A 27,647-nucleotide genomic window follows, 5' to 3' on the forward strand; every position below is an offset into this window, starting at 1 on the left:
TCTTCACTGGGCTGCTGTCATTCCCATTATGATTACAAAGTCGTAACCATACTAGTCTGTCAAAAGGTTAAGACATTTTTAAAATCCAGCTGAATTTTAAAAGACTAACAGCGTTTATTTCAATATGAGCTTTCTTGAATCATGTCTCACTTGATATCTGAAAGGAAAATCACTTCCCCGAGCGAACTAGAGAGGAATAAACTGTTAAACACCCTCCTTGCTTTTGTTCTCCTATTAGAGCCTCGCCTATCTTGCCGTTAGATGAAATGAGCATGCGCGCTGACGCTCCGCCGTGCCGTTGACCGTGACAACTTCCTTCCTCCGCGGAGCAAAATTTTTTACCGAGCGTGCGCAGATACAGCGCCCTTTTGCGCTCGCCGAATCCTAGGGGATATAGCAACCAAACAACCACTTGAGCATGCGCATTAGGAGCGGCGTTTCCTTCACATCTCGCGAAACTGACCGGTTGCCGAGCATGCTCAGTACAAGGGGTTTGGGGGAGATTTTATGCCGTTGCATCCTGACGTTTTTCTCTCGGAAGAAAATCATACCGGAGGGTACGAGCTGCCCGCAGTCCTAACCGTCCGCGGTCGTCACGCGAAGCTGGGCCCTATTGAGGCTAGCTTTGGTAGTTCTTCATGCCATGCTTTAGTAGCTTCTTAGGCAGAGGGGTGGGGGAATAAACGGTTCCACGCCCCCTTGCCTGAGAGGGGCTAGCGGCCGCCATCTCCGGCGGGTATGAGGTTCTTCACAGGGCAGTGCTCTTCGTCAGGTCCTCTGCGTCTTTTTTTCTTGCTTCCGAAACTGAGTGCTGTTGGCCTTCGTGGGGATAAGAACCGGCGCCTGAAGCAAAGGGTCTGGTGCGGCAGCTCTCATTCTAGGCCGCTAGCAGAGCCTTCCTCCCCCCTCCCTCGCTTCTGGCGGCCAGGTGAAGAAAGGAACAGGTGCTTTTCTTTGTTGCTGCTGCTTCGGCTGTACTTCGCAACGGCTCGTGAAAGGTCACTGGCAGCGGACAAGCTATTTAACTTACCTTGAAACCTATAGGACGTGCGGCTGTTACTAGGTGTACCCACCAATGATGCCAGCACATTTTCTCTCTCCTCTGGCTTTTCGTACTTGAAAGCTAGGTTTAAATGTGGCAAACCCCTTCGTTGGCTTATTTAAACCTGCCCAGGTGCTTTTTTTCCTCAGCCAGACTTCAGTACCAGAAGTGAGCTTGGCTGGGGGTGAGGCTATGGGGGACCTTCAGCTGCCCGCCTGTCCTGCTCCAAAAATTGTTTCCTGTTCTACACTTCATTTAGCTGGTCAGAGCTTGCCCCAAATGAGGCCTTTGCTGTCACAGCTAATGTGGTCCTCAGGGTAGCTCTGTGACGATTGGAGGAAGAGATTGACACCGGTTAACTGCACGGTTCTCTCTCATTTGCTGCAGTGCTGCCATTTTTTTCTGCTGCCTCCTGCTCTTGCCTGCTCCTGCTTTCAGCATGGTAAGGAAGAATACTATCCCTCCTGGGTAAGTATCCTTTACTGTTGAGAGACAGGGAGGGGGCTGATAGCCCAACTTACTCTCTCTTATGTCAGCATCTTAGCCAGCTACAGTAAGGCAAGGTAAGTATTTGCAACAGTACAGAGAAGATGTGGCATACCATCCCCCAGGTAAGTATTTTATCCCATTCTCTTTATGAATGCTCAGTCAGCTACATATGGTCCCTCTTCCCTTTTTTGTTATGCTCAGATGTGTGCAAAATGAAAAGGGGCTGAGAAGACATGTCAATTAAATGACAATATAGATTGATGTAATGGTTACCACAGAATAACATGGTGTCTTCATATTGCCAAGATGGCCTTGAGAAGTTATGTAGTAGGTAAACACCCTTGCCCCTTCTATGAATGTGGGATAATGTTTGCATAATCCTGTAGATAAGATCATTTCAGGTGAGTAGCCATGTTAGTGTGTAGTAGTAGAACGGAATTTAAGTCCTGTAGCGCCTTAAAAGACCAATAAAACTTTTCAGCTTCTGTGAGATATCTGATGATGTGAGCATTGATTCACAAACATGGAAAGATGTGAGCATTGATTCACAAACATGGAAAGGTGCTACTGAGCTCGAATTTTGTAGATATGAGCTCAGGTTTATGAGTGTGATTAATCTTATATCTAGAAAGCCAGTACTTCTGATCACTAAATCCACAGCATTTTTCTATTTCATTATGTTTGTGACATGCAAAAATATGTCAAAGCTACCTAAGAAAATTGCATACTCTACTGGAAATGTTTTTAGGATTGCAGCCTAAACTTCAGAACCACTGTAAGTAACAAGGAGCACCATAGTAAGGACGCTTCCCTGTGAGTAAGCTCCACTGATGAACATAGGACTTAATTTCAGATTTGCTTCCCTTAGTCTTGACATTTGGGTGCCTTAATCATAGCTCTCCAGCAAGTAATATTAGAAAAAAGCGCATATAAATGCTATTGTAAGTAGCAATTTCTGCTAATAATGAAACAATTCCAGAGAATAAACAGGGAACTATTTTTGCTAATCTGATGAAGAGAACTGTGGTACTCAAAAGCTTATGCTACAGTAAAGTTGGTTAGTCTTAAAGGTGCTACTGGACTCTTTTCTATTTTTACTATGGTAATTATAAAGCAAAGTTGGTTGGCACACTTGAGCACCTTTTGAATGTTTCCAGTCTTCTTTCTAGTTAGTAACCTGGTACTAAATTAACTTGAAATGTTTGGGTTTTTTTAAATTACTGTGATTTTAATTAATAGTATAGAAATTCAGGACACCTTTAAAATACACGTTTTCCAAACGGTTTGCCCTCTTATTAATAAGGGATTGAGAGTTTCAGATTGGTAGCTGAAATACATAAATTTTTAAGAAATGAACTAAGTAGTATAGAGGAAAAACGGAACTGGAATTTTAGAGTTGAGAGCAGTAAGCTAAAATGAAAGGAACTGAGGTCGCAATGACTGGTGTAGAGGCATCTTGAATAAAGAAGTAGATGAACAGAGGATGATCAGTAGTCAGGATGAGATGTCACAGGGAGTCTCATGTAAAAACTTGATGTATACATAATGAATAAAGGGGGAAAAATAAAATTACCTGTCCATTAATGTTTTTAAAGAAAGGAATTATTGAGAAGTTATCTATGCAAAAAGTTACCATTATTTGTACAGTTTTAACTACAAGGTGGGTACATGTTCTGAATATTAAACTAAAGTATGTACAATAGATAGAAATCTATAATTTAGATACATAAAAAGTTCTGTAGCAGTCCATAACTATTATACATAAGTTTATTATATTAAAACATGGTTGATGTTCACTCAAATAGGTTAAAACTATATTTTGTTTCATTTGTTTTTATTGTGATCTTGACTTTCTGCTTTCAGTCATGTTGCATGACCTCAGTGTGTTGTTACCAGTTGAATTTCAGTTTGGTGGGGAGGGGTATGTGTGTCACTATCATGCATTGAACTCAGCATGGAAATTTCTAGTATGGAAATAACTGGATGTATGTTTTGTGCTAAAAGCCTTTCCGTACTGGGCTCATTGTGTGCTTGTGGTAGTTACGTGAATTCTCCTGTTCCTACTACTCATCAGGAACTCAGGGCAGGCTAGGTTTTTGGCAACAGCTGTGCGTTAAAGAGGTCATGTGACTTGGTCTCCTCTCCCCTAATTTGTTGCAATTAATTTCTGTGTTTATTTCTATGCATCCCCAGTACGTATGCAGGGAGTACATAAGTCATAACCTACATATGGCATTCTAGAATGCTTCTTTGCCTTGCACAAGATTAGAAGTTACAGTACTCATGTAACTGTTGTGGTTTGATGTTTCAAGCAACAGGCTTGCATGAACTGTACTATCTGAACAGAACTGAGAAGAATACAGATTATAACCTATTTATTGGAGTATTCTCTTTCCCCATAACAAAACATGGAAGTGATCCCTGATCACTACTTGATCCAAAACAGCTGGAGTAAATGATCCTGATCATTAGACTAGATAATGTGGAGATTTGGGGCGCTGTATTAAACACATAGAGAACAAAATTAATTCGTTAGGATATTTATTTTAAAAAATATTTAGCTAAGCAAATAATGTTGAGAGATTCTTACTAGTGTAAATTATAAACTAGGAAGGATTAGGCATCAAAACAACATATTCTGTTTACATCAGGAGCTATAGTAGTTAAGGCAAATAGTAGACGGAGAACAAAGAATAACTTTCACAATAAATTAAAAGTATGATCCTTATTCCAAAGTGTTGATATGCATTGCTTGAAATATATTAAGTTAGATCCCAGGATTACCTTCTGCTAAATGATAAATCTTCTAATGCAGGGAAGCTCCTTTCTTAGCGGAAGTGAATCCTGAGATTCAACCTATTGTTAATCCAGCTTGATCTAATTCAACATGTACATTGGTATTCTAATAAAACTTTTTTTAAAAGAACAATACTTTATGTATAGATGAATCTGATTAGTGAAAATGCATCTCTGCAATTTTATACTTTTAACACTGGCAGTTATAGATGTTTATTTCTAAGTAGATATGCATTTACTTACAATTTGGGTCTAATTTAATTAGGAATATATCTTGTGAAGTAACAATGAAGAATACTGTACAATATAAACTTCTCCTTTCCCCACAGTAAGAAGCTGTATTTTTGCATTTTGTTAATAAGACAGTTGAGTTTAAAATATTATAAAATGCGTTTCTGTTTTGTTAGAAATTAAGGATACAGCTGTTAACTTAATGTATGTATTGAAATCACAATTTTAATGTATTTTCTGACATTTCATTGTAGTGCCTAAAGCACAGTAGCAATAGTACTTCTTTCCTTTTAATAACAGGGTTGATTACTACTTACAGTTTTTGTAGAATCCTTTGGAGAAGAATAATTATGGCAAATGCTATAAGAGCTCACAATTCTGAGTTTGCTTCAATTACATTGAATTTGCTTCAATTACATTCTTTACATTCAGTGTAATTGAAGGATAGCTGGAACATTTCCTTGCTTTTGTATGATTTGTAGCACAATTTGAAATGTAATTTAAATATAAATTTAAATTACTTTTTAGATGGGGAGTGGAATTATGATGGGATGATGCATGTACTATGAAACAGAAATATTTCTGTCAATTCACCAAAAGGTTGCAGTGATTTCTAGAGTCTAATGTTATTTCACAAGCAACATGTATGTTTTCATGTTTAACATACACCTATGCAGTAATATATACTCCTGCTTGTAATATAATTTCCATAAAGCAAATTGGGTCCATACTCCCTGTCTACAAAAGGAGATCCATGCATATAATAGATGCAGATCTTAATGAATATCTCTATCATAATGTTTATGGGAGCCGTGCTGAACCTGCAGGATGCATTTCTTGCTTCTTATGGGGACGTGTAAGTCCATCCAGGGCCAACAGTTCATTTACTCATTTAAAGAGTAAACTGATACAAAGCTTTCAGCAAGTTTAAAGCAAGTTTTATTTTTAAAACATAGATGGGGCAGGGGAAGGCCATTCAGCATTCATAGATTCATATTGAGACCAGAGTGATAAAAGAATCCAGTATGGCTGTAGACTTGCTTTGACAAGCACCTGTTTCTTGATGACCTTGCACTCTTTCAGTAGTACCTCTGGGTCTGGACAACCCAGATATTTGTCTGAATATCCATCGTAGTCAGAGGATAACCAAGAATGTACAACTCAAGGAATTTCATATTAACCTTTTAAAACAGGTATTAGTATTCCTCTCCTTGTATGAGAAAAGCTGTTCTTACCTGGTGTCAAGATAAATGCAAGAGAGCTACAAATCCCAGATCCGTTTTTTCTTTTCCTCCCTCTTCATCAGTTGCTTTGACTCCATACTCCTGGCTTGAATCAGAGAAACCATTACTTACTATTCACAGCAGAGTCACTTTAATGCTTGATTATTTAACCATTTAATGCTCAAGGCAATCAAGAGATTTCAGGTTCAGCTCTAGTTGATGAGTAGGAGTTAGGGATTTCAGTTCTTTTCTCAAAACATTTTCAGATAGGATGGCTCACTGCAGCATAGGAATAAATCAAAGTAAAAACTCGTGGGAGAGGGAATTCTGTGGAAAGAGAATAAAAAGGAAGGGTAATAGACTCCATGAGGGATAATTCATAAGACATTGAACTTCTTAGAGAGGTAGTGTTCAGGATTGGCATTGAGGGGAGACAATCAGAAATTTTATCCATGATGATGTCCCATAATTTCTTATTCCAAGTTAGTATAGATGGAAGCTTCTCTTGTTTCCAAGAAGACGCTAACAGCATTTTTGCAGTGGAAGTCAGTAAAAATAAAAACCAGATTTTTTCCTGATGACCAGGATCGAGGGATCCTCCCAGAGGCATAGGAGGATCACTTCTGAGTGCTTAGAGACTGTGAAGCTTGCTATTTTTTGGCTGCTGTTATAATTGAGTCCCAAAAAGATTGAACTTCGGGACAGCTCCACCATGAATGAAAGAAGTCTCCGACCAAGTCACAATGTCTCCAGCAAAATGGGTATACTTTAGGGCTGATGCGGAGGAGTGTCATATACCATCTTGCCATAATTGTGAAAGACAAGACTTTAATATTGATTGATTTAAAGTGTAGAACTTTCATTGACGTATTGTATCCCATTGAGTGTCGGACAAAGAAATAAAAAAGAAATTTGAAACCAGAATTCCTACATGGTTATGTTAAGGTCACTGATTCCACTTGACTGTCAACTAAGAGAGATCCGTGCATGTAATAGATGCAGATCTGAATGAGCATCTGCCTATAAAAACTATGGGACCATCAGGCTGCATCTTTTGACATGGGGATTTGTACGCCTGTCTGGTGCTAACAGTTATTACACGTGACTAATTGTTACTAAAACTGTATTAGAGTGAATGTCTTGTGATTTGTGTCCACAGCAGTGTGAGAAATGCAAGTAATACAATATTTATGGGCTGTATCCACATGTCACAACAAGCTCCAATGAATTCCAGGGTATCAACACTTTTTTTTTTTGTTCTTATGTGTATCCCTTGCTCCTGCCAGCCTGATTATCATCCAGTTCATCATCATGTGTGAATACATTTCAGAATCCCATCTTGGGTGGAATAAATGAACTCCAGCTACCAGAGTCCTGCATTTAGACAATGTATTCAATTTGAACTTGATCAAACTAAATTTTCTGCAAATGGAGGGAAGTGGGAGCAAATGGCATGCATAAACATATCCGCAAACTGTGCATCTAATTAGAGTTTCATTGGAGCTAAATCAGAGCTTGTGAATACAGCCACAGTTTAGTTTCTTGTCACTGAAATTATTTGTACTGTTTCCATATTTGGCAAAGTGTTAAATTCTCATACCTCTATTTTGACAGCTTCAGGTATTTATGCATGTATTTTGTGAAGCTATTTTTTTTTAAATAAAGATATACCGTGCTGTGACTCTGTCCCATTCAGTGTAGATAAAGGTCCTGAGTCAATACCTCCATTGCATGGGTAGTGTGTGCATCTACAGGGGCTTTATAGGTGAACGGGAAATCCTTACTCAAATTAAGAGAGCCCCATTAAATATAAATTACTCAGAAAAGGGTGGTTTCTGAATTTTTCAATTTTTTCTGATTTCCTCACACCTTCTTAAGCACCTTCTTAAAGCATATACATTCACAATTGAAGCTAATGGCTTACAGCTTAAATTACGTGGAGTACATTGTTAGAGAGGTGTAGAACTAATGTAGTAGATACAAAATCCATAAATTTAATTAAGCTGTAGTAATGAACCTTTATGTCACTACAAATTTGGTAAAGGTGCCCCTAGTCTCTTTGCTAGCTAAACATAGATTCATTGTGGCTTCTGTACAATCCAGAGCTTTCTAGAGGACTAGGAGCGCCCCTCCTCCCTTCTGCATTTTCTTGCCCAAATCAGCACATGTCCAGGAGGAGAGGCGCTATTTCTTCAGTTCTCTTTTTGCTTCCACAGAGAGGATTTCCATTGCTGTTCTCTGCTTGTCCCTCAGTTCATCGTTAAGGCTGAGGAGAATTACTTCTTTTAAAAGTTTCTAACCATCAGTAGTCATTCTAGTGAAGAATAAAACTGCATTTAAAGAATGTAGACTGGCAACTGCTGTTCCTTGACTACCGTATCTTGCACCTCTAACTGGGTAAGAGTCTACTGAGGCTATAGCAGGACTTGGACCCTTCTTCTTGTGCTATTGACTATGGGATTCAAACACTGTAAATTTTTCTTTTCTGTATTGGATGTCCAAAGACATTTAAAGTGGGGGTGTAACCCCTTGTTAACTTTTTGTACTTCCCTGGTGCCTCATTTTTAGTGTACAGCACTTCCACCTGTGGAATAAGGAAATTCTGGGTTCTAACCTATGTCTCCCCTATTCATAGTGTTTCACAGTGTTCATGTGTCTAATGCCCTAGCCAAGATTCCCTACTAGGAGCTAGTTTTCAGCCATCCTGTCTCACAACACTGTCAGTTGTTTTAATCGTTCAGGCTCCAAGAGAGACCTGTAGTATCCTCACCCAACCCTTCCATTGTGGGTTGGTAGAGGTCTCTCACACTCTCCCTTGAGTGCTTTCCATGGTCACAGATCCAAAGGAGTTAGCCATGTTAATCTATAGTTGCAAAATAGTAAAGAATCCAGTAGCACCTTTAACACTAACCACCTTATTTGTAGTATTTGCTTTCGAGAAACACAGGTCTCTTCATCAGATGCATTTTTAATCACATCAGTGATACTTATGAACGCACACAAAAATAGACTCAGTTCAGATATTGTATTAAATCATGGTTAAGGAATCCTAACTGATTTAGTGCAATGTCTAAATTAGCAAATCAGAATAAAAATTATAGTTTTGAAATAGTTCAAACCATGGTTTGATACAATGTCTTAGCTGACAAACATTACCCTAGGCCATAGCTCTTCCAGAGGTTGCTGCATTACACACCTGTGAGTAAACTTAAGCATGGTGCCGAGAAGAAAATAGTCAAGCAGTTCTGAACTATGTGTTGCCTGTGTATCTGGAAACTCCAATGATGGTTTAGATAACTGATTAATGCAAGCTGCAGTTTGGTATGATGTCTCAATTTGGGAATATTTACTAGGAATTTTTCCTAGTTTTCAGCGTGATTTCCTCTTTCTTATTTAACCCCAGTCTTTGGTAGTTGAATAACCAGACACATAATAAGAATGGGAATCTTGCTGCTTTTTGCTTTTAAAAATACCTTTGAAAGCTTGAGCTGTTTGCTCAAATATTATAGTGGAAAAGTCTTTAAAATATAAGTAATATTTAAATGGCATCACATTACTGTGTGGGAATCAGGTAGCTCTTGCATTTTTGTTTTTTAAAAAATTTATTAGAATTCCTGGAAAAAATTCATGAAATTCTGCAAACGGTGGCAAAACTAGTGCACAGATTAAAGAAGTATGTTACTTGGCTCCAGTGGTGGCGTGGATTCATTAGGTGCCTGCTGTAGTTTTATACACATCTGATAAATCTGCCTTCATCTCCCTTCTAAGAATAGGAATTGGATTTCTTCCCCATTCAGTTTGAAGAGTGCCAAAAATCGGTGAAACCAATTAGACCTGATCCCACAGTGAGGAAGTCAAAATTACCTTTCTTTTGTGGGAAAATGTTGCAAATTGCCCCACTATTCTTAAGATATTCATTGTAGTTAGAAATGATATGAATGCCATGATTCTAAGAAGCATTTCGATTTTGATTAATTTTTTAAAAGTACATTTTGTATTTCTAATATGCTAGACAAAACTTGATTTCCCATGCCCACATTTTAAAAAGTCATGAGATATAAGAATTTTGTGGTTTTTGATTTATTTCTGTATCTTTGAATTATCTGCTGCCTGTTGCTACTGCCAGATCCTTATTTCTGGGGTGGGGTGGGGTGGGAAATTAGGTTATCTTCATTTCTGCTAAATTCTATAGATTCTCAAAGTTTTCCAAATCTAGCCTTCAACTTCCTTTGTTCGTCCATCACAGTTTGCTCTGTAGAAAAAGATTGTATTGACAGCTTCCTGGTGCACTACTGTATTGTATACTTTATTTATTTTATCGGTTATTGAGGGTGTTGATATCCTGCTGATCCTGCAACTTACAAGATTGATTTCTAATTTCAATGCCATTACATCCTAAACACTAATAGTTTTTGTATTGTGAAATAAGACTCAACACACTGTTTTAGCCTGAAGAATGTACCTGTGACCTCAGACATTGCTTAATTTGTATTAATTCTGGCAAATCAGTCCAATAAAAATGAGATTTATATATCTTTTCTGTGTCTCTCATTTCACTAGTCAATTGTATCAAACTCTTTCTTATCTGTGTGTATGTGTGTGTCTGAGAATTCATATTGAGGGTTAAGGCTTAAGCTTACATACTAGAAAGGGATTTGTACCCAAATGGCATCCATAGATCCAAATGACCTAAACAACTACCACTTATGGCTAATATTCCATTCTTGGGCAAGGTGCTCAAGTGGATGGTGGCTACAAAGCTTCAGGCAGTCTTGGAGATAGATTATCTAGAACCATTTCAATCTGGATTCAAGACTAGTTTTTGGATTGAAATAGCCTTGGTTTCAATCCAAAATGATGACCTTTGCTGGGAGAATGACAGGGAAAGTTGATTTTCCTGGTCTTCTCAGTGGCTTTTGATACCATCGACTGTGGTCTCTTCCTTGGAGGCTGGCTGGGCTGGAAGTAGGGGGGACTGTGCTTTGGTGGTTTTGTGTTTACCTGACCAGCCAATTCCAGAAGGTGGTTCTGGCAGACTGGTGCTTGGTCCTACGGCATTTATGTTGTAGGTCCAACAGGGTTCCATTTTATCCCCCATGCTATTTAACATCTACCTGAAACTGCTGCGAGATGTCATCTAAGGTTTTGTAGTGGGGTGCAGCCCATATGCAGATGACACCCAGCTCTATTTCTCCTTAACTAAGCTAGGTGAAAGTCCTGAGTAGGTGACTGGAGAAGGTAAGGGGATGGATGAAGGCTGATTAACTGAACCCTGTCCATACAAGACAGGTGCTGATGGTCAATGGAGAAGCTGTTTGGGGATTGTGGAGTTGAACTCCCTCTGAAGGAGCTGGTTCATAGCTTGGGGATGCTATTAGATCCTGGCCTATGGTTGGAGACTCAGATGTTGTTTATGACACATACTGCCTTTTATCAGCTCCAGCTGGTTTGGCAGTCACATCCAAGTTAGATTACTATAATGTGAGGCTTCCTTTGAAAACAGGGCAGAAATGTCAATTGGTCCAAAATGCCACAGCCAGGCTACTGTTGGGTTGGTTAAAGGGATTGTATTACCCTTGTGCTAAAAGATGTGCACTGGTAACCCATCTATTTCTGAGCACAATTCAGTGTGCTGGCCTTGAATGGCTTGGAGTGCCTGAAGGACCATCTCCTCCCATGCTATCCAATCTGCCAGTTAAGGTTGCCTCTCAAGACCTGCTCTCTGTCTTCAGAGGTGAAACAGGTAGTGATAAGAAACAGACATTTGCTGTGGTGACACCTTGCCTTTTTTTTAATGAAAGCTGAGAATTCAGAGAACCTGTTGCACATACTGTTTCAGCAGTATATCAACATAACAATACTCAATTGTTGATTTTCAAAAAGTCCTTGATTTGGGGGGGGAGGGGAGGAAATTATCTTCAGTGGAAAAATCTATGCTTTATGATCCACATGTCAGCCATCCAGACTTTACTGAAATCTTTACCAAAACTTCTCAGCAAAGCAAGTTTGAGAAAGATTGTAAAAAAGCTGGGAAACCCTGGGAGGTGCGTGAATGCACCTCACTTCCCAATAGCATTGCACCCAGGGCAAATAACCAATATGGGATTAGCCTCAGTCTCAAGTGATAGCACTATCAACATATTTGAAGATTAAGTTAAACATTGTAACATGGAAATCACTGTTTTCACTAATATTGTCTTAAACACATTATAGCAGGGGTCCCCAACCTTTTTGTGTCTGCAGCCACCTTTGGAATTCTGGCACAGGGTAGTGGGCACAACTACAAAATGACTACCACAGAAGATGGAGCCAACCACAAAATGTCATGGAGTGATGTTATGCATAACTAATAGTAATGCTTCAACATTTTAGGCAGAAGCTCTGTAAATACAGGATACCTTTTACAATGAATATACTGTTTTAAAATATTTTCTTGCATATACACAGCTTATCTTCAGTTACTCAATGAAGATCCTCATGCTGTGCTGGCAGCTGCTTCCAAAGCAGCATTTGAAAAAATCTGCTCAGCCACTCAGATCTCCAATTGCCGGTCAGGGGCAAAAGCCCTCTGGCCCTGCTCACTTTCTAAAAACATTTGGTGGATGCCATAGTGCCCATGGGCACTACGTTGGGGATCCCTGCATTATACTATATTGCCAAAATTACTTAAATTTAAACAAAAACATTACTAAATATGTACACTGCTGCAATATACATAGGAATTATACGCTAATAACCTAGTGGCCCTGATCTGCAGATACTCAGATCCACAGATTGGGGCCACCTTGACGCAAAGAAGTTTTTTCTCCAAACTTGGGGGAGCCCTCCCCATCCCAGCTTGCAGAAAAATCTGTAAAACTAAACGGGGGAGTTGGGTTACAAAAAAGCCAAAAACCTAGACCACAGTGCAAATGTAGCAAAATGTTCTTAGGTGCATGAGGGAGAGGAGGGTGAGGGGGGAACACTTACCTCAAAGGCAGGCCAAGCATTGAGGAAGACACTACAGCAACCAGAGGCCTGGCAGCACTCAGTGCTGTGGCAGTGAAGCTGTGTGGTGGCTTTGAGAGTCATTGCCACTGCTCCCAGGGTGAAGCTGCTGGGCAGCAGGGAATGTTGTTGCTAGCAGAGACAAAACTAAAGGCAGGTAAGGCTGCAGGAGAGTCGTCACTGCTGCTGAGCAGACAGTGAAGCTGCAAGGCAGCCATAAATTTCACTGCTGCAACAAAGCTGTGGGGTGGCTGCGAGAGAACAGGGACCAGAGAGAATGGGGGGGCGGTATTCTGTTCTCCCACCTGCACAGGCATCCAACCCCAACTTCGCTGCTGCAGCAAAGTAAAGGTTGGTTGGATAGAATCCCCCCCCCCCCGCCCAGTTCTTGCAGGTCCCCACTTGTTATTATCTAATGTTGTAGATTGTCTTACAGAAAATGTTTCATGCTACACATTTTGAGAAAACAGGGTAAGGGTGGATTATAGGAACTTTTTCAATACTCCCCCAAATTACCTAAATGTTGCTATTGGAAAAATTGAAGAAGTCCTTAGGTTTTTTTTCATGTTACACATTTTGATTGAGAAAAACCTTGCCTTAAGCATTTCATTTATTCTTAAAAAAAAGAAAACAGGATTTTTTCAGTGCTCCCAAGTCAATGGGCAACGTGAATTCCCTGAAATAATTCAGAATTAAGATACTAGAGGTGCTTCACTATAGTACAGTAGTACAGAGGATAGTTCCCCAAATACTCATCTGGTCTATCACGCTTGGACCCAAAGGATTGGCTATCCTGTAGGAAGATCAGTGGCATAGTAATATTCCTTAAGCATTTCATTTATTCTTAAAAAAAGGAAAACAGGATTTTTTCAGTGCTCCCAAGTCAATGGGCAACGTGAATTCCCTGAAATAATTCAGAATAGGATACTAGAGGTGCTTCACTATAGTACAGTAGTACAGAGGATAGTTCCCCAAATACTCATCTGGTCTATCACGCTTGGACCCAAAGGATTGGCTATCCTGTAGGAAGATCAGTGGCATAGTAATATTCCGGTTATTTTTTTCTTCAGCCTCACATACTTTTTATGTATGCTTATTTTTTTACTTATATCCAGCTTTTGTTCCTGATCAGGACTCAAAGTAGCTGCTTTGTGGCCTGCTGTTTCTCAAGGCTTTCTAACTCCACATCAGCACTCCTATTGCTTGGTCTCTGGTTTCTCTAAAGCGCTGCAGAGATTTCACTACTTTGGGTTCTCTTAGTAAACATAATTATTGTACGCAAGTATGTGCTTCATTCCTGAGCAATAAAAAAGACATTGAGAATAATTTGATAAATTTTATAAACTTCTACTTATTTTGATATTCTTCAGTTGTATGTCTTCTGTACATATCTTCATATGTGGTTAACTTGATGGTGTTGCCTATTGCATTGACTGGAGGAAGGGATAATTACAAGGAGATATTTTAACCATGTAGTCAAATTTGTAATCTAGTAATAGAAAACATTGCACCTTGCTAGCACATTATACAGCCACAGTTACCTATAATAGAAGTTTGTGAATATAATGTAAGATGTGGTTCATTAAAATCCAAATGCGAGTCTTGAAGACCAGCCAAGTATTAAGCCTGTATTAGGTTTCCAGATGGCATAGTGCTGCAGCCATCAACATAGTATGCCTTGGTTCACTGAACTGCTAGAAATATTATCGGAGCACCCATACTATTGTGTTCCTTTTTTTTTTTACTGTTAAAAATGTGATCTAAGTTTGCAAAATGTCAACATTATTTCAAGTGCTAATGCCACCCCATACAACAGAAATAAGATGAATATAGACTGCAGGGAGGATGATTTTGATATGATGCAGGTTATTTTCTCCCATTACTCTCTTGCTTCCAAGACAGTTTTGGGACAGGCTGCCAGGTCATGATCTATTTATTTTATTTCATTATGTAAATTATACCTCATATTTCTCCTCAGTGGGGATCCAAAATGGCTTACATTATTCTCTTATCCTCCATTTTATCTTCACAACAACTCTGTGAGATAGATTTAGGTAAAGTGTATGACTAGCCCAAAGTCATCCAGTGAGCTTCAGTGGGAGGGTGGGGATTCAAACCTGGGTCTCCCAGATCCTAGTCTGACACTACACTACACAGTTACCACTACACAACACTTGCTCTATGCTACAAAATGGAGGGCAAAAAGTGATTCTCTTGTTGATTCCCTGAACTGCTTGGAAGCGTTTGATACCATTGACTATAGTATCCTGGACCAGTTTTTTGTCTGGGAAGTGAATTGTGGAGTATTTTGTATAGTATACTGTAATACCCCAATGAAAATTGTAACATAAAATGAGCTACTTGGCCATAACCAAGTTGATTGTTGAATTTCCTGGACAATAATAACAGTTCTAATTTATTACGCATCAAAACTACCATCTCGATTCTGGCATGCTTAGTTTATGTCTTTTCTGAAAGCTGAAAGTTTAGATTTGTAGCAAAATTATATACAGCGGCCAACATTAGAAACCATGTTAAATAGTCTCTTTGCCCCCACCCCAAACTTTACGATTCTGTTACTGAGCTCTGCAACTGAGAGTATGAATTAGTGCAGAAACCTCCAACACATAGATTGTGCGCTGCTAGTAGTTTGTGCAGCCGTAGACGACCTAGGAAAATATAATGAGATAAAGCTCTTGTAAGACATGAAGATTCAGGAAGACTCTATCAATTGGTGTGGCATGTCCTGTGAGTGTATTATGTAAGTTTTAGTAGCTCAGAATCAGGGATCATTTTGAGGGGGAACACGGAGGAACGCAGTTCCAGCAGTTCTCCCAAGAGGTCACGTGTCAGGTGGCCCCGTCCACCTGATTTTTGGCCATTTGGGGCCCGTTTTGGCCTGGATTGGGGCCGAAATGGCCCGGATCGGGGCCAAAACAGCCCAGATCGGGTTGGTGCCAAGTGGGAGAACCCTCCCCTGCCTGGCACCAACCCGGTCCCAGCCATTTCAGCCCCATTTTGGCCTCCTTAGTACAGCCCCCTGACTCTCATGGCTATTCCTTTGCTCAGGTCTAGCAACCCAGGGAATTACTTTTCTAGGGTCAAAAGGGACTACAAAAATGGACACAGGAAAATGGCCGTATCGGGTCGGCTATTTGGGGCCCATTTGGGCCAGGATCAGGGCCCAGAGTCGGTGCCTGGCGAGGGACCCCTCCCCTGCCCGGCACGGACCCAATCTGGGCCGTTTCAGCATGGATTGGGTGGTTTCGTCCCAAATTGGGGCAAAAACAGCCCTGATCAGGCCACTGCCAGGTGGGGGAACACTCCCCCATCTGGCAGCAGCTGAATCTCAGCCATTTTAGGCCCGATCTTGGCGGTTTTGTGCCCCTTTCAGCCGTTTTGGGCCCAATTCGGGCCCAAAATGGCCAGGATCAGGCCCCAAACAGCCAGGATTTGTCCTGAAACAGCCAGGATCGGGCATCTGATGGGTGGTGGACCACTCTCCCACTCAGCAGTGGTCCAGTCTTGGCCATTTTGGGCCCCTTTTCGGTCATTTTCAGCCCTTTTTTGCCATTTTGGTCCCCATTTCAACCCTGAATGGCCAGGACTGGGTCCAAAACAGCCAGGATAGGTGATGTCAGGGGGTGTGACATATGCAAATCAATTATGCTAATAGCACACTTCCAGTGATGGCAAGGGGCGTGGCATATGCTAATGAGTTGTGCTAATGAGTTCCTGCTGCTCTTTTTCTACAAAATGACCCCTGCTCAGAATAGTTTTCACTATTCAGAAGTAACTGATATTAAAGTAAAGGTTGGAGAGCTCTGGATTTGGAGTACAACCATAGGAAGAAGCTGGAGCAATATCTTTTGGATTGGCGATTGACTATGTTTTGTTCCCAGCTTACAGTTACACACCTACGTTTTTTTCCTCATGGTAGCCTTCAATTTGAAGAAATCCTTCTGCTGTTTTTTTAAACTGATGAGATGTTCCTCTTACCTTTCATTGCCACACATAAAATTAATATATTGGATCTGCTTACTGTAGCCGTTTCTTCAGTTTTACACGGGCATTTTAGAACTGTGTTATCAACTTTTCTGTCCCAAGTAAAAACCTCAGTGTAGTAAGCTAGCATCTAAATTTCCAAAAATGCATTCTCTGGTTTTATGGTAAAGAGCAAGCAGTAGGAGTTATTCCTGTTGTAAAGAATGGTGTAGAGAAAAGCCCTACATGTGATAGGGTGTATTCTTAAAATAAGTATTCCTGTTGCAGCAAAAGCAAGAGTCCAATGGCATCTTAAAAGACTAACAGATTTAATTCACTGCCTTGTAGACCCTGTTTGGGGTGGAAAAGTGGCATACAAATATTTTAAATAAATAAAATAATAAATTTATTATGACATATGCCTGTGTATAGTAAATGAAGTATTTTCAACAAAATGCATTCTGTATGACCTAAACTGAGTTCACTTGCCTATGAAAATGGATAGTAACATATTTGCTGTAGATACTTAAACATTTTTTAAAATACAGTTTTTTTATATAACAAAACCATATGCTGTTTGTAGCAGTCAGTAGTAGCAGAACAAAATTAGAGTCCAGCACCTTAGAGACCAACAACATTTTTCAGGGTATAAGCTTTCATGAGTCCATGCTCACTTCACAATACATCTGGTATCTGAACAAAGGAAAGATTTGACTCACAAAAGCTTGTTCTGTGGAAAGGTTTGTTGGTTTCTAATGAGCTATTGGACTTGAATTATTCAGTTAGAATGAAGTGCATCAGGGCTACTATCCTGAAAGTGAGCCCCGTTAAATAAAATTGGACTTACTTCTGAGTAGATCTGCTTGCAATTGCTCTCTAAATCTCTGATTAGGATTTCCTACTGAAATCAGTAGGACAGACGTGCTGAACTTTGGCTTAATTCTGTCTGAAATTTAAGTAAGTGTAGCATATTTATTTATTTTGAAAGTCATGGTAGACTCCACACAAAATGAGAAATAAAACGAGCAGTTTTCTAATTTTGTTATCTTCCCTGTTTGCTCAGTGATTTTTCTACACAAGATCTAGCAGGAATCCTACTCGTGAATGAGATAATCTTTGAACAATTGACTTGTTTTATCAATCACTGGACAAAATGTTTATATATTTCTCTTGCTGGTGGTAAATAACCTATTCCAGTGAAGTTTTTCACATAATTTGCTTACTACCATGGTTTCCCAAGGGTGTACCGCTGCTGCCTGTGCAGTATACAGTGGTATTCTGTATGTGTGATCTGCTGGTTCCCCATCTCTCTGCTTCAGGACCAGTTTGTGAAACTACAAACATTATTTTAATATGTTAATATCATTCATTGTATATTTTACTGAGAATCACTTTTATAGTTTGCCTTACAAATAACTAACACTTTGATTCCTACAGTACACAAGTACACCAGCAGGTCTTCACATAAGGCTTTTGAAATGCAATAATGTTAGACAGAAAGCTTCATGCACAGAAAAGGCCAATGACTACACTATGAGCTTCTGACAGTCAACTATCTGTTGATGGGACAAAATCCAGGCTCCCCCACCTCCACGGCAGGGTACCTGGAGTTTGTTTCTATCCACAGGTGATTGATGCTGACATCTAAGGGGGTCTTTTGCAGTATTCATATTTCTGTTGACTAGAGCTTTAAAAGTCTTCTATAAAACACTATAATCGTAAGACTCTGTGTATTCTAACACATGCAAAATTAAATGTAACTTTTAAAAAAAATTTATAACAGATGGCGAAATGTATCTCCAGTTGGACAGCCTATACCTGGAACTCGATTCATTGCTTTCAAAGTACCTTTGAAAGGGGTACGTATAAAAAATGTATTTACCTGTATTTCTGTTAATCACAAAATATACAAGATATTGTGTACATTTTATCTAATTAGTTCCTATTAACTTGTTTCATATTAGGCAACACCATTTAAAGCATTAGCAAATAAAGGTAGAACCAGAATAAAATAGCAGTTGTGAAGGGTCTGGTTTGGATCAGGACCACCATACTTTGACTCTTTGTCCTTTTCCTATTTGATTCAGCCTCAATAGGCAAAGAAGAGAGGCAAAGACAGGATGTGTGTCTTCTCTCTGTACTAGGGCTAATTCAAGGCTGGGGGGTGGGTTATCAAGAAAATAGCACAGGGGGAGGAGTTAATCCCACCCCTGGGGTGGCTATATATTAGGGTCACAGTGACATGGGGATTTAATTAATGGATTTCTGCAATGCATAGTTTGGTTTGAACAGAATTAAGACAGTTACTTTTCAAAAGATGTCAAAGATAAGTTGATTGACTTGTTCTACAGGTACCCCTTACTTTGTTATACTTTCACTGAACATTTTTTTTCAGAAATCTTGCTTTATTCAATTTGCAATTTCTGTCTGGGTAATCTGTTCCTTAAAACTGAGAGGAAGGAAGGAAAACTAAATCTGAGATGGCAAGAGAGGACACATTTGTTCCAATATTGCATCTTAGCTTGCCAGCTGTAGGTGGAGTCATTCACAAGTTCAAGAACAGGCTGTTCAGTTTGTTTGTTTACCATCTGATAAAGGGTAGTATTGCTCAAGAATATGCGAAGTTGTAAACTGAGAGAGATTCTCCAAGGGGTGAAATGGCATAGATAAGAGATGTTTACTCCATGAATACCTACTCCACCTATTTTCTACTTACCAGTTTCTCTACTGAGGCTGGAACACTAAATTCAGTTATTTAGTCTTGTAGTGAAAGTTGGGGGTTTGTCAAAATTGACTTTTTCTGGTTATTTGTTCATTTGGGGCTGAATCGGTTTGGGATTTAATTTGCAACTACACTTGCTAAATTGAAGGGGAAGAACCCTCTTAAATTTCCATAGATTAGTATTTACATCTCCTATTAAGTTTTACAAAATGGAGAAAGAATGAGACACACTATATAGTTCTTCTATAAAATAAAACCATTGTTCTGAAGCAGGACTCCTCAACGTGGTACCAGCGGGTACCACTGCCATGGCACGTACTGACACTTTTCCTAGCATCCACCAAATGTTTTTAGAAAGCGGGGCTCGCTCCCTGATGTTTTGTGGTTGGCTATGTTCCCTGCAGCAGCCATTCTTTTGGTTGTGCCACCCTGTGTCAGAATTCCAAAGATGCCCACGGACTTGAAAAAGTTGGAAACCCCTGTTCTGAAGTATCTAAAGGGGGAAAGTGTGGTGCTCTGCATAATTATTAAATCTATCTTTGATACACAATTTTGGGTGCATTATCAGAAGCAGTTCCTTAATTGAAGTGAATGGGAACCTCTCTCACATCTGCAGAAATTCTAGTCATCTGTCAAGAGTACCTGGAGCTTTTGGTTCAGGTTAAATAACTATGAGGTTTAATTGCTTCCTCTAATAGTAAAGATAAAAGTAAAGTTGCTTCTGTATAGATACATAGCATTTTATAAGAAAACATTTTGTTTTTCAGTTTGCCTTAGCATTATGTTATAAAGGACTGGTGCTTTTAGTCTATAATATGTGTGGAAATTGGATATTTTCCCGTACAGAATTACATTTTCCTGTACATAATCTCTTCCTGTCATAGGAAATCAACCAGAGACTGACTCCAAACCAGAAGTTTACCCTTAAAGATTTGATTGCTGCAGTGAAAGGTCTAAATGTGGAGCTTGGCTTAATTATTGATTTAACATATACAACAAGATACTATAATGTTAAGGTAAATGACTATTTGCAGAAATGTTTGCTATTTCCTAATTGTTGGTGCTGATATAGAAACAGACAAGTCTTCCTTATGGTTTGCAGTCGTTGCTAGTAGAGAAGGTTGATGAGGTTCTCCATCATACCACTGGAGGGGCTGACTCATTTTAACATTGTGAATGGGAGATTTCAAGTATTTCTGGTAGTATACAGTGAGGGGATCATGGTGGTATGAGTTGCCTCATAATGAGATTTTACTGTTTAATGACTGTACCCAAATTATTGAAAGCAGAAAAAGAGAGTTACTCCATAATTTTATCATCTTGCCAGCCACATGATCTACCAGCTTTACTGAAGCTAAGCAGATATTGGGTCCCTTTGGGAAATCTTATGCGAGCCATCTTGAGTTCTATGAATAAAGAATGGTGGGATATGAGAGCAATAAATACACGAAGGGTTCTGCTGGACTCAAAAGGGGGTCCCATCTTTTGTTCTCTTTTCCTTGCCACCCACCAGCTATTTCCTCCCTTTTTTGTCCCTCACTTGGTTTCGCTTCTGCCTCCACATCAGCCCTTTTCCTCCTTCCTGAACATAGTTCCATTGTGTGGATTTTTGATTTGCATCCTGAGACTATTGTTTGGAATTAGATCTAATAATATGCATATTTTGAATTAAAATGTTGAATACAAAAGGAACTACTGTTACATTTTCAGCTGATATTATTTATGTGACACGGACAATCATAATGACGCCAGCATTCCCCAGACTTTGGAACTGAATATTTAGCTGAAAGTGTGTGGGGTAAGCCCTCCTGAAGTCTCAGAAGCCAATGAAATGGCAGCTTATAAGATCTTTAGTACTTCAGAGTGGGGTTTGCTTCTCCTCCTGTTAGCAAAAACAGAATAAACTTTGCTCTGTTTGCATAATTTATAACAGTTTTAGAACTCAAAGGGGAGGATTGCCACAGAATTTACATTGTCTGGCATCAAGATACTAATTTTTTTAGCGCAAAGCATGCACAGCCTTGCCCATTAGTAATAGAGGCTAATCATAGTATTGTCTTATTCTGAATAGTTCTATTCAGTTTAGCATAGACATACCCTGATTTTCTCCAAAAAAGGGGGGGGGGAGAGATGAAGATGGAGAGGTTGTTTACTGAGAGTCCTTCTGGCCATCTTTTATACAGATCAGTGCATTCCTAATGCTTGATACTAGTCAATGTAGTTGCTTTTATTTTCACAATAATCAGAACATTCATTGTGTGTGCGTAAGTTACAATGCTCTGTTTAATTAATAATAAATATGAGTTGTCTATGCAAGACAAATGTGCCCCCTCCTTTTAACTGATTGTCCTTAAATGTATACACTTTGAATATCATTATTATCATCAGGATCCAAAGAACCATGCAACTAATTTTGTATACCTAAGAGGGATTTGATCCTGGAAATTCTTGAATAGCAACCTCCTCTGCCACATGGAAACCAACTTCAGTAATTTTCATAAGCAGTTTGTGATACTGCATGAGGATCTGCTGTTCATAGAAGGGGAAAAAGGAACAGGGCTTGAGTGGGGCTTGCCCAGGTCCTTAGTAAATCGCAGGGTGCTGAGGAGTTAGAATGAACTATACCACTTCAGACTATAGGTGCGGGACATTATTTTTCAAAGTTCCCTGACATTAATAATTCCCTGTAAGTGGAAAACTATCACAGCATGTAAAGGAACCATTCTCCCTGACATGGTAATTTTTTGTTTGTAGGGAGTTTTTCTGTGAAGAAGCTTTAAAAATGTGAGATCTCAATTTGCAGTCTGAAAGTTTTATTTCAGAATTCTACTACTCTCATGTGTCTTTTATTGATTGCTGTTTTATTGATTACTGTTTTTATGCTGTGATTATTGTTTTTATGTTGTATTTTTAATCAATGTTGTACCTCGCCCTGAGCCCGCTTGCAGGGAGGGCAGGGTTGTTGTTGTTGTTGTTGTTGTTGTTATTATTATTATTATTATTTATGTTCGTTCGTTCGTACGTACATACATACATACATACATACATACATACATACATACATACATACATACATACATACATACATACATACATACATACTGATTGGGAGCCGATAACAACAGTTTACATTGTTAACATTCAGTTTCTGAGTCTGAGGATTACTTTGTACCAACAAAATTTTTGATTGAATAAGAATGTGATTCAGTTAGCATAAATTTCATTGCTACAAACTTTATTACTGTATCTAATAATAAAGTTTCTGGCTCATGTGCCAATCACAAAAACAGGAAAACAAGGCCATCCAAAGATGAGGGCTCCCTAGGTATGGAGAAAAACATGACTTTGTAAATTAACAAAGACGGGAAAAAAACTCTAACCAAAAACAGTCATATGAGGATGCTTCAGAACTACTGAATGCTGGGAACAGCCTAGAGTCAAAGAGAAAAAAGGCAAGGGAAATTAGCCTGCTCAAGCCCCTGAGAGAATATAGAATCCTAGGAGATGGGGGTGGAGTCCCAGTAACCCCTCCCATCACAGATACTCATGAACCTTCAACTTATATTTAATACTTTATTAAAGATACAGTATTAATCTTACAGGTGTACAGTAAAATGAATACTAATACTTTCTGCATTTTTGTTCAACATTTTATTGTTAGGATTTGCCAAAAACTGTAGAATATAAGAAACTGTATACTGTTGGCCTTGAAGTCCCAGATGATCCTACTATTCTACAATTCAAAAAGTGGGTCAGAAAGTTCCTATGGGAAAATGCAGAAAACGGTAATGAACACCATTTTTAATTTTTTTAAAGATTGATAATGGTATTTACATATAAGTGTATATGAATTGCAATTGGTGTCTCTTAATATGGATCCACGGTTCTCAGATCTTATCAAGAATATGAGGGGATTTAAATTCTTTTCTTAGTAATATCAAACACAAGAGTATAATGCTCTGTGGATTTTGCAATGCTCTCTGTAGTTAAGCAAGTAGATCCATTTAGAAGGAAAATACCATAAAAGGAATTCCAAATGGTTTGAGCTCACACCACACCATGGATGGTGGCCGTAGGCTACATGGCCTACTGGATTGTGGCCATTGGCTGAAGGCCAAAGATTGCTTTAGACATGGCCCGGGGTATTTTTGACTGTTTTCTTTGGATGACAGAAACCCCCAGGCTGTTTTACAGAAAGTTAAAATATGGGCAGGGGAGTGGGGAGTGGCATATGGACATGTTCTGTCAAGGTGTTATTCCAAAATATTATAAATAAAAACAATCTTTCTCTGTGAATCTACCTGCATCATGATTTGTATCTCCCATCTGCAGTATTAAGTCATTTTTTATCATGAGGCTAACTTCCGAACTTGAATTGACTAACCCATGGCATGTGGGTCTTCCACGGCTTCCAGAATGTCACTATGAATATCTGTATTGTCAACCTAATTTTCTAAATAGCATGAAAATATTGTTACAGGATTGGCTTGCAATCAAGATCCCATAATGACATAAATCAGTACCAGGACATGATACCAGTATGGACATAGCATGTGAACAAGAAAATATCCACCAAAACTGCTTCTGGAGAAACACATCCCTAACATACATCTACTGGAACACATAAGTCTATAGCAGCTACACAATACAAACATTTTTTTCAATGCTAAGGGTATCAGTTTTGACAGTGTGGTTTACCAAGTCCATTACTAATTTTCTGGTAAAATTTCTCCAAAAATTTTAGTTCACTTTTCATGAATTTGTATTTTCTGTCTTCAATAAAAGGTAATGTACTTTGGTCAAATCACCTTTTAACTTGTCATTCAAGCACCAGTTGCTGAAACCTAGAGCTGACATCCACTAGATCTCTTAAGTAAATATAGTTGTATCTGAAAATAATTTAAAAGGTGAGGCCTATGACCATGCATTTTCTTATCTCCTCATTGTATAATAATATGGAACCATTTTTCAAAGTTTTCCGCTATATATAAAAGATTTACATTTATTCCATGTTTTTATTTGTTTTTAAAAATTCTGTCCCACCTTACGTCCTTGACATGACATCACGTGTGTGCGCACTATGTGCTGTCAAGTTGCTTCTGACTTATGGTAACCCTATGAATGAAAGACCTCCAGAACATCCTATCATTAACAGCCTTGCTCAGATCTTGCAAACTAGAAGATGGGGCTCCTTTATTGAGTCAAACCATGTCATTTCGGGTCTTCCTTTTTTCTTACTGCCTTCTACTTTTCCAGAGAGTCTTGGTGTTCTCATCATGTGACCAAAGTACAATAGCTGCAGTTTTGTCATTTTAGGTTCTAGGGAGAATTCAAGCATGATGTGACCTAGAACCCACTTATTTGTCTTTTTGGCCATCCATGTTATCTGCAAAGCTCTCTTCCAGTACCACATTTCAAATGAATCAGTTTTTTTCTTGTCAGCTTTCTTCGTTGTCCAACTTTCACATCCATACATAGTAACAGGGAAGAACACAGTGTGGATTACTTTGGTCTCCAGAGAAACATCCTTATCTTTGGGGATCTTTTCTAGTTCCGTCAGGGCTGCTTTTCCAAGTCTCTTCTGATTTCTTGGATGCAGTCTCCCTTTTGGTTAAAGATTGAGCTAAGGAATAGAAAATCTTTAACAATTTCAATTTCTTGTCATTCAGGGCTTTTTCCTGGGAAAAGAGGTGGTGGAACTCACTGGTACCATATGTGCGCGTGCTTTGCGTGTGCACATGCTCCCAGGACTGTGTGTCAACGTCACTTTCAGGAAGTGATATCATCACGCAGGGCGGAGCCACCCCTCAGAGGATATAAAAACAAAAGATAAGGAGGCCAGGCTTAGGTTTAAAGAATTAGAAGCAAGCCGGATGGGTTTAAATGCCTCTTTTCATGCCGCTGTGCAGCACCACGGAAAGGGGCATTTAAACCCTGGCTTCAGCTGCTTGGCAGTTACTTCCCCGCCAGGCACCTGAAGCAAGCCAGCTGGGTTTAAATGGTAGTAGAGAGGGAGAAAGACTGAAGGGGTGGAAGGAAGAGACAAGGAGAGGGGGCATAATGGGGGAAAGAGACTGAATGGGCTGCGAGCAGGTAGGTAAAGAGTGAGAAGAGATGATGGAGAGGGGGAACGAGTGAAGGGGCAAAGAGAAGACAAGGGGAAAGGGACAAAAGACAGAATGGAGTAGGAACAGGAAGGTAAAGAGATGGAGAATGGACTGGGAGCAAGGAGGTAAAAAGATGAAGAATGGGTTAAGAAAGGAAGAGTGAAGGGGGTAATTGAGGAAAGACAGAATGGATTTAGGGCAAGGAGGCAAAGAGCAGGTAAGGAATCAGAAAGGGTGGGTGGATTGATCAAGAAGGATAGCATGACAGGAGGGGTGGAGAGGGGGAAAGGGAGGGGTGGAGGAAAGAGAGAAGGAGTGTTAAAGGGGAAAAGAGACAGAAAGAGTTAGGAGGAGGGAAGTTCCCAACCCATTCTGTCTCTTTCCTCCACCACTCTTTCCCCCTCTTTCCTCCCTCACTTCCTGTCACTCTTCCTCTCTTAACCCACCCACTCATTCTTCATCTCAGTATCTCTCTGCCCCAAACCCATTCTGTCTCTTAATTCCTTTAAACCTTTTTATCTCTTCACTCCTTTACTCTTTCTCCGTCCACCACCTCCTGTCACTCTTACCTTCTTAATCCACCCACCCATTCTCCATCCCTTTACCTCCCTGCTTCCAGCCCATTCTTTCCCTTGTCCCATTAACCCTCCCTTGTCCCCTTCCCTTCTTCTGTCCGTCCCTTCACTCTTCCCCCTCTCTGCCACCTCCTCTCAATCTTTTTCTCTTATTCCACCCACCCATTCGCCATCTCTTTATCTCCCTGCTCCCAGTCCATTCTGTCTCTTTCTCCCATTCACCCTCCCTTGTCCCCTTCCCTTCTTCTCTCCACCCTTTACTCTCCCCCCTCTCTGCCACCTCCTCTCTCTCTCTTATTCCACCCACCTATTCGCCATCCCTTTACCTCCCTGCTCCCAGTCCATTCCATCTCTTTCCCCCATTAACCTTTCCTTGCCCCTTTCTCTCTTCTCTCCAACCCTTCACTCTTCCCCTTCTCCACCACCTCCTCTCACTCTTTCCCTCTTAATCCACCCACCCATTCTCCATCTCTTTTCCTCCCTCTTCTCAATCCATTCTGTCTCCTTCCCCCTTGTCTCTTTCCTTCACCCCTTCACTCTTTCTCCCTTTCTTCCACCTCTTGTCACACTTCCCCTCTTAACTGACCCACCCATTCTCCATTTTTACCTCCCTGCTCCCAGCCCATTCAGTCTTTCCCCCATTACACCCCCCTCATTGTCTCTTCCCTCTACCCCTACATTCCTTCCCCCTCTCTGCTACCTCCTCTCACTCTTTCCCTCTTAACCCCCACCACCCATTCTCTCTCATTCCCCCTTCAATCCTCCTTCACTCTTCCTTGCTCCACTTCACTCTTTCCCTCTTTCCACCTATTCTATATCTCAGGTTTCCTCCCTGATCCCAACCTATTCTTTCTCTTTGCCCCATTAAGCCTCAAATCCATTGTCTCTTTCGCCCTCCCCCACCACCTCCAATCACTCCTCCCGTTTTTAATCCACACACCCATTCTCCATCTCTTTTTCTCCCTCTTCTCTAGCCTTTCTGTCTCTTTCACACTTGTCTCTTCCCTCCACCCTTTCACTCTTTCTCCCATTCCTCCACATCCTCTCACTCTTTCTCTCTTAGTGCATTCACCCATTCTCCATCGCTTTACCTCCCTGCTCCCAGCCCATTCAGTCTCTTTCTCCCATTATGCCCCCTCCCCTTCTCTCTTCTGCTGGCCAGGCAGCAGAAGCGAGCCAGCTGGGTTAAAATGCCCCTTTCCATGCCGCTGTGCAGCAGTCAGCGTCAGCTGAAACAAGGGGAGTTTTTAAGTTTAAATTGCCCTCTGTTCCTGTGAGGAGGGCGATCTAAATTCCCTCCCTTGCTCCAGCTGACTGTCGGCAGTCGGCTGGAGCAAGTTTTTTTTTTAAAAAAGTTTAATGGTCATGTGACCATTTTCTAGAGGTGGCGGAACAGTGTTCTGCCGCGTTCCGGCTGAAAAAAAAGCCCTACTTTAAAATTGTGTAATACTTCAGTAGTCATTACTTTTGTCTTCTTTTTTACGTATTTTG

General features: G+C 40.0%; 1 protein-coding gene across 2 annotated transcripts in view; it reads left to right on the top strand.

Annotated features, from left to right (window-relative positions):
- The first annotated feature begins 484 nt into the window (after positions 1-484).
- Positions 485-27,647, top strand: part of LOC129331866 (uncharacterized) — a 46,416-nt gene continuing 19,253 nt past the window's right edge. The window contains exons 1-5 of one of the 2 annotated variants that reach the window (XM_054982491.1): positions 485-557; positions 1,430-1,510; positions 18,536-18,611; positions 20,359-20,490; positions 23,136-23,259. In XM_054982491.1, the coding sequence (XP_054838466.1) occupies positions 508-557; positions 1,430-1,510; positions 18,536-18,611; positions 20,359-20,490; positions 23,136-23,259 (463 nt within the window). In that variant the 5' untranslated portion in view covers positions 485-507. The remainder of the gene's footprint in view (positions 558-1,429; positions 1,511-18,535; positions 18,612-20,358; positions 20,491-23,135; positions 23,260-27,647) is intronic. The other variant, XM_054982492.1, reaches the window with a different exon arrangement.

This window comes from Eublepharis macularius, chromosome 6, assembly GCF_028583425.1.
Source record: "Eublepharis macularius isolate TG4126 chromosome 6, MPM_Emac_v1.0, whole genome shotgun sequence".
NCBI classification, from domain to species: Eukaryota; Metazoa; Chordata; class Lepidosauria; order Squamata; family Eublepharidae; genus Eublepharis; species Eublepharis macularius.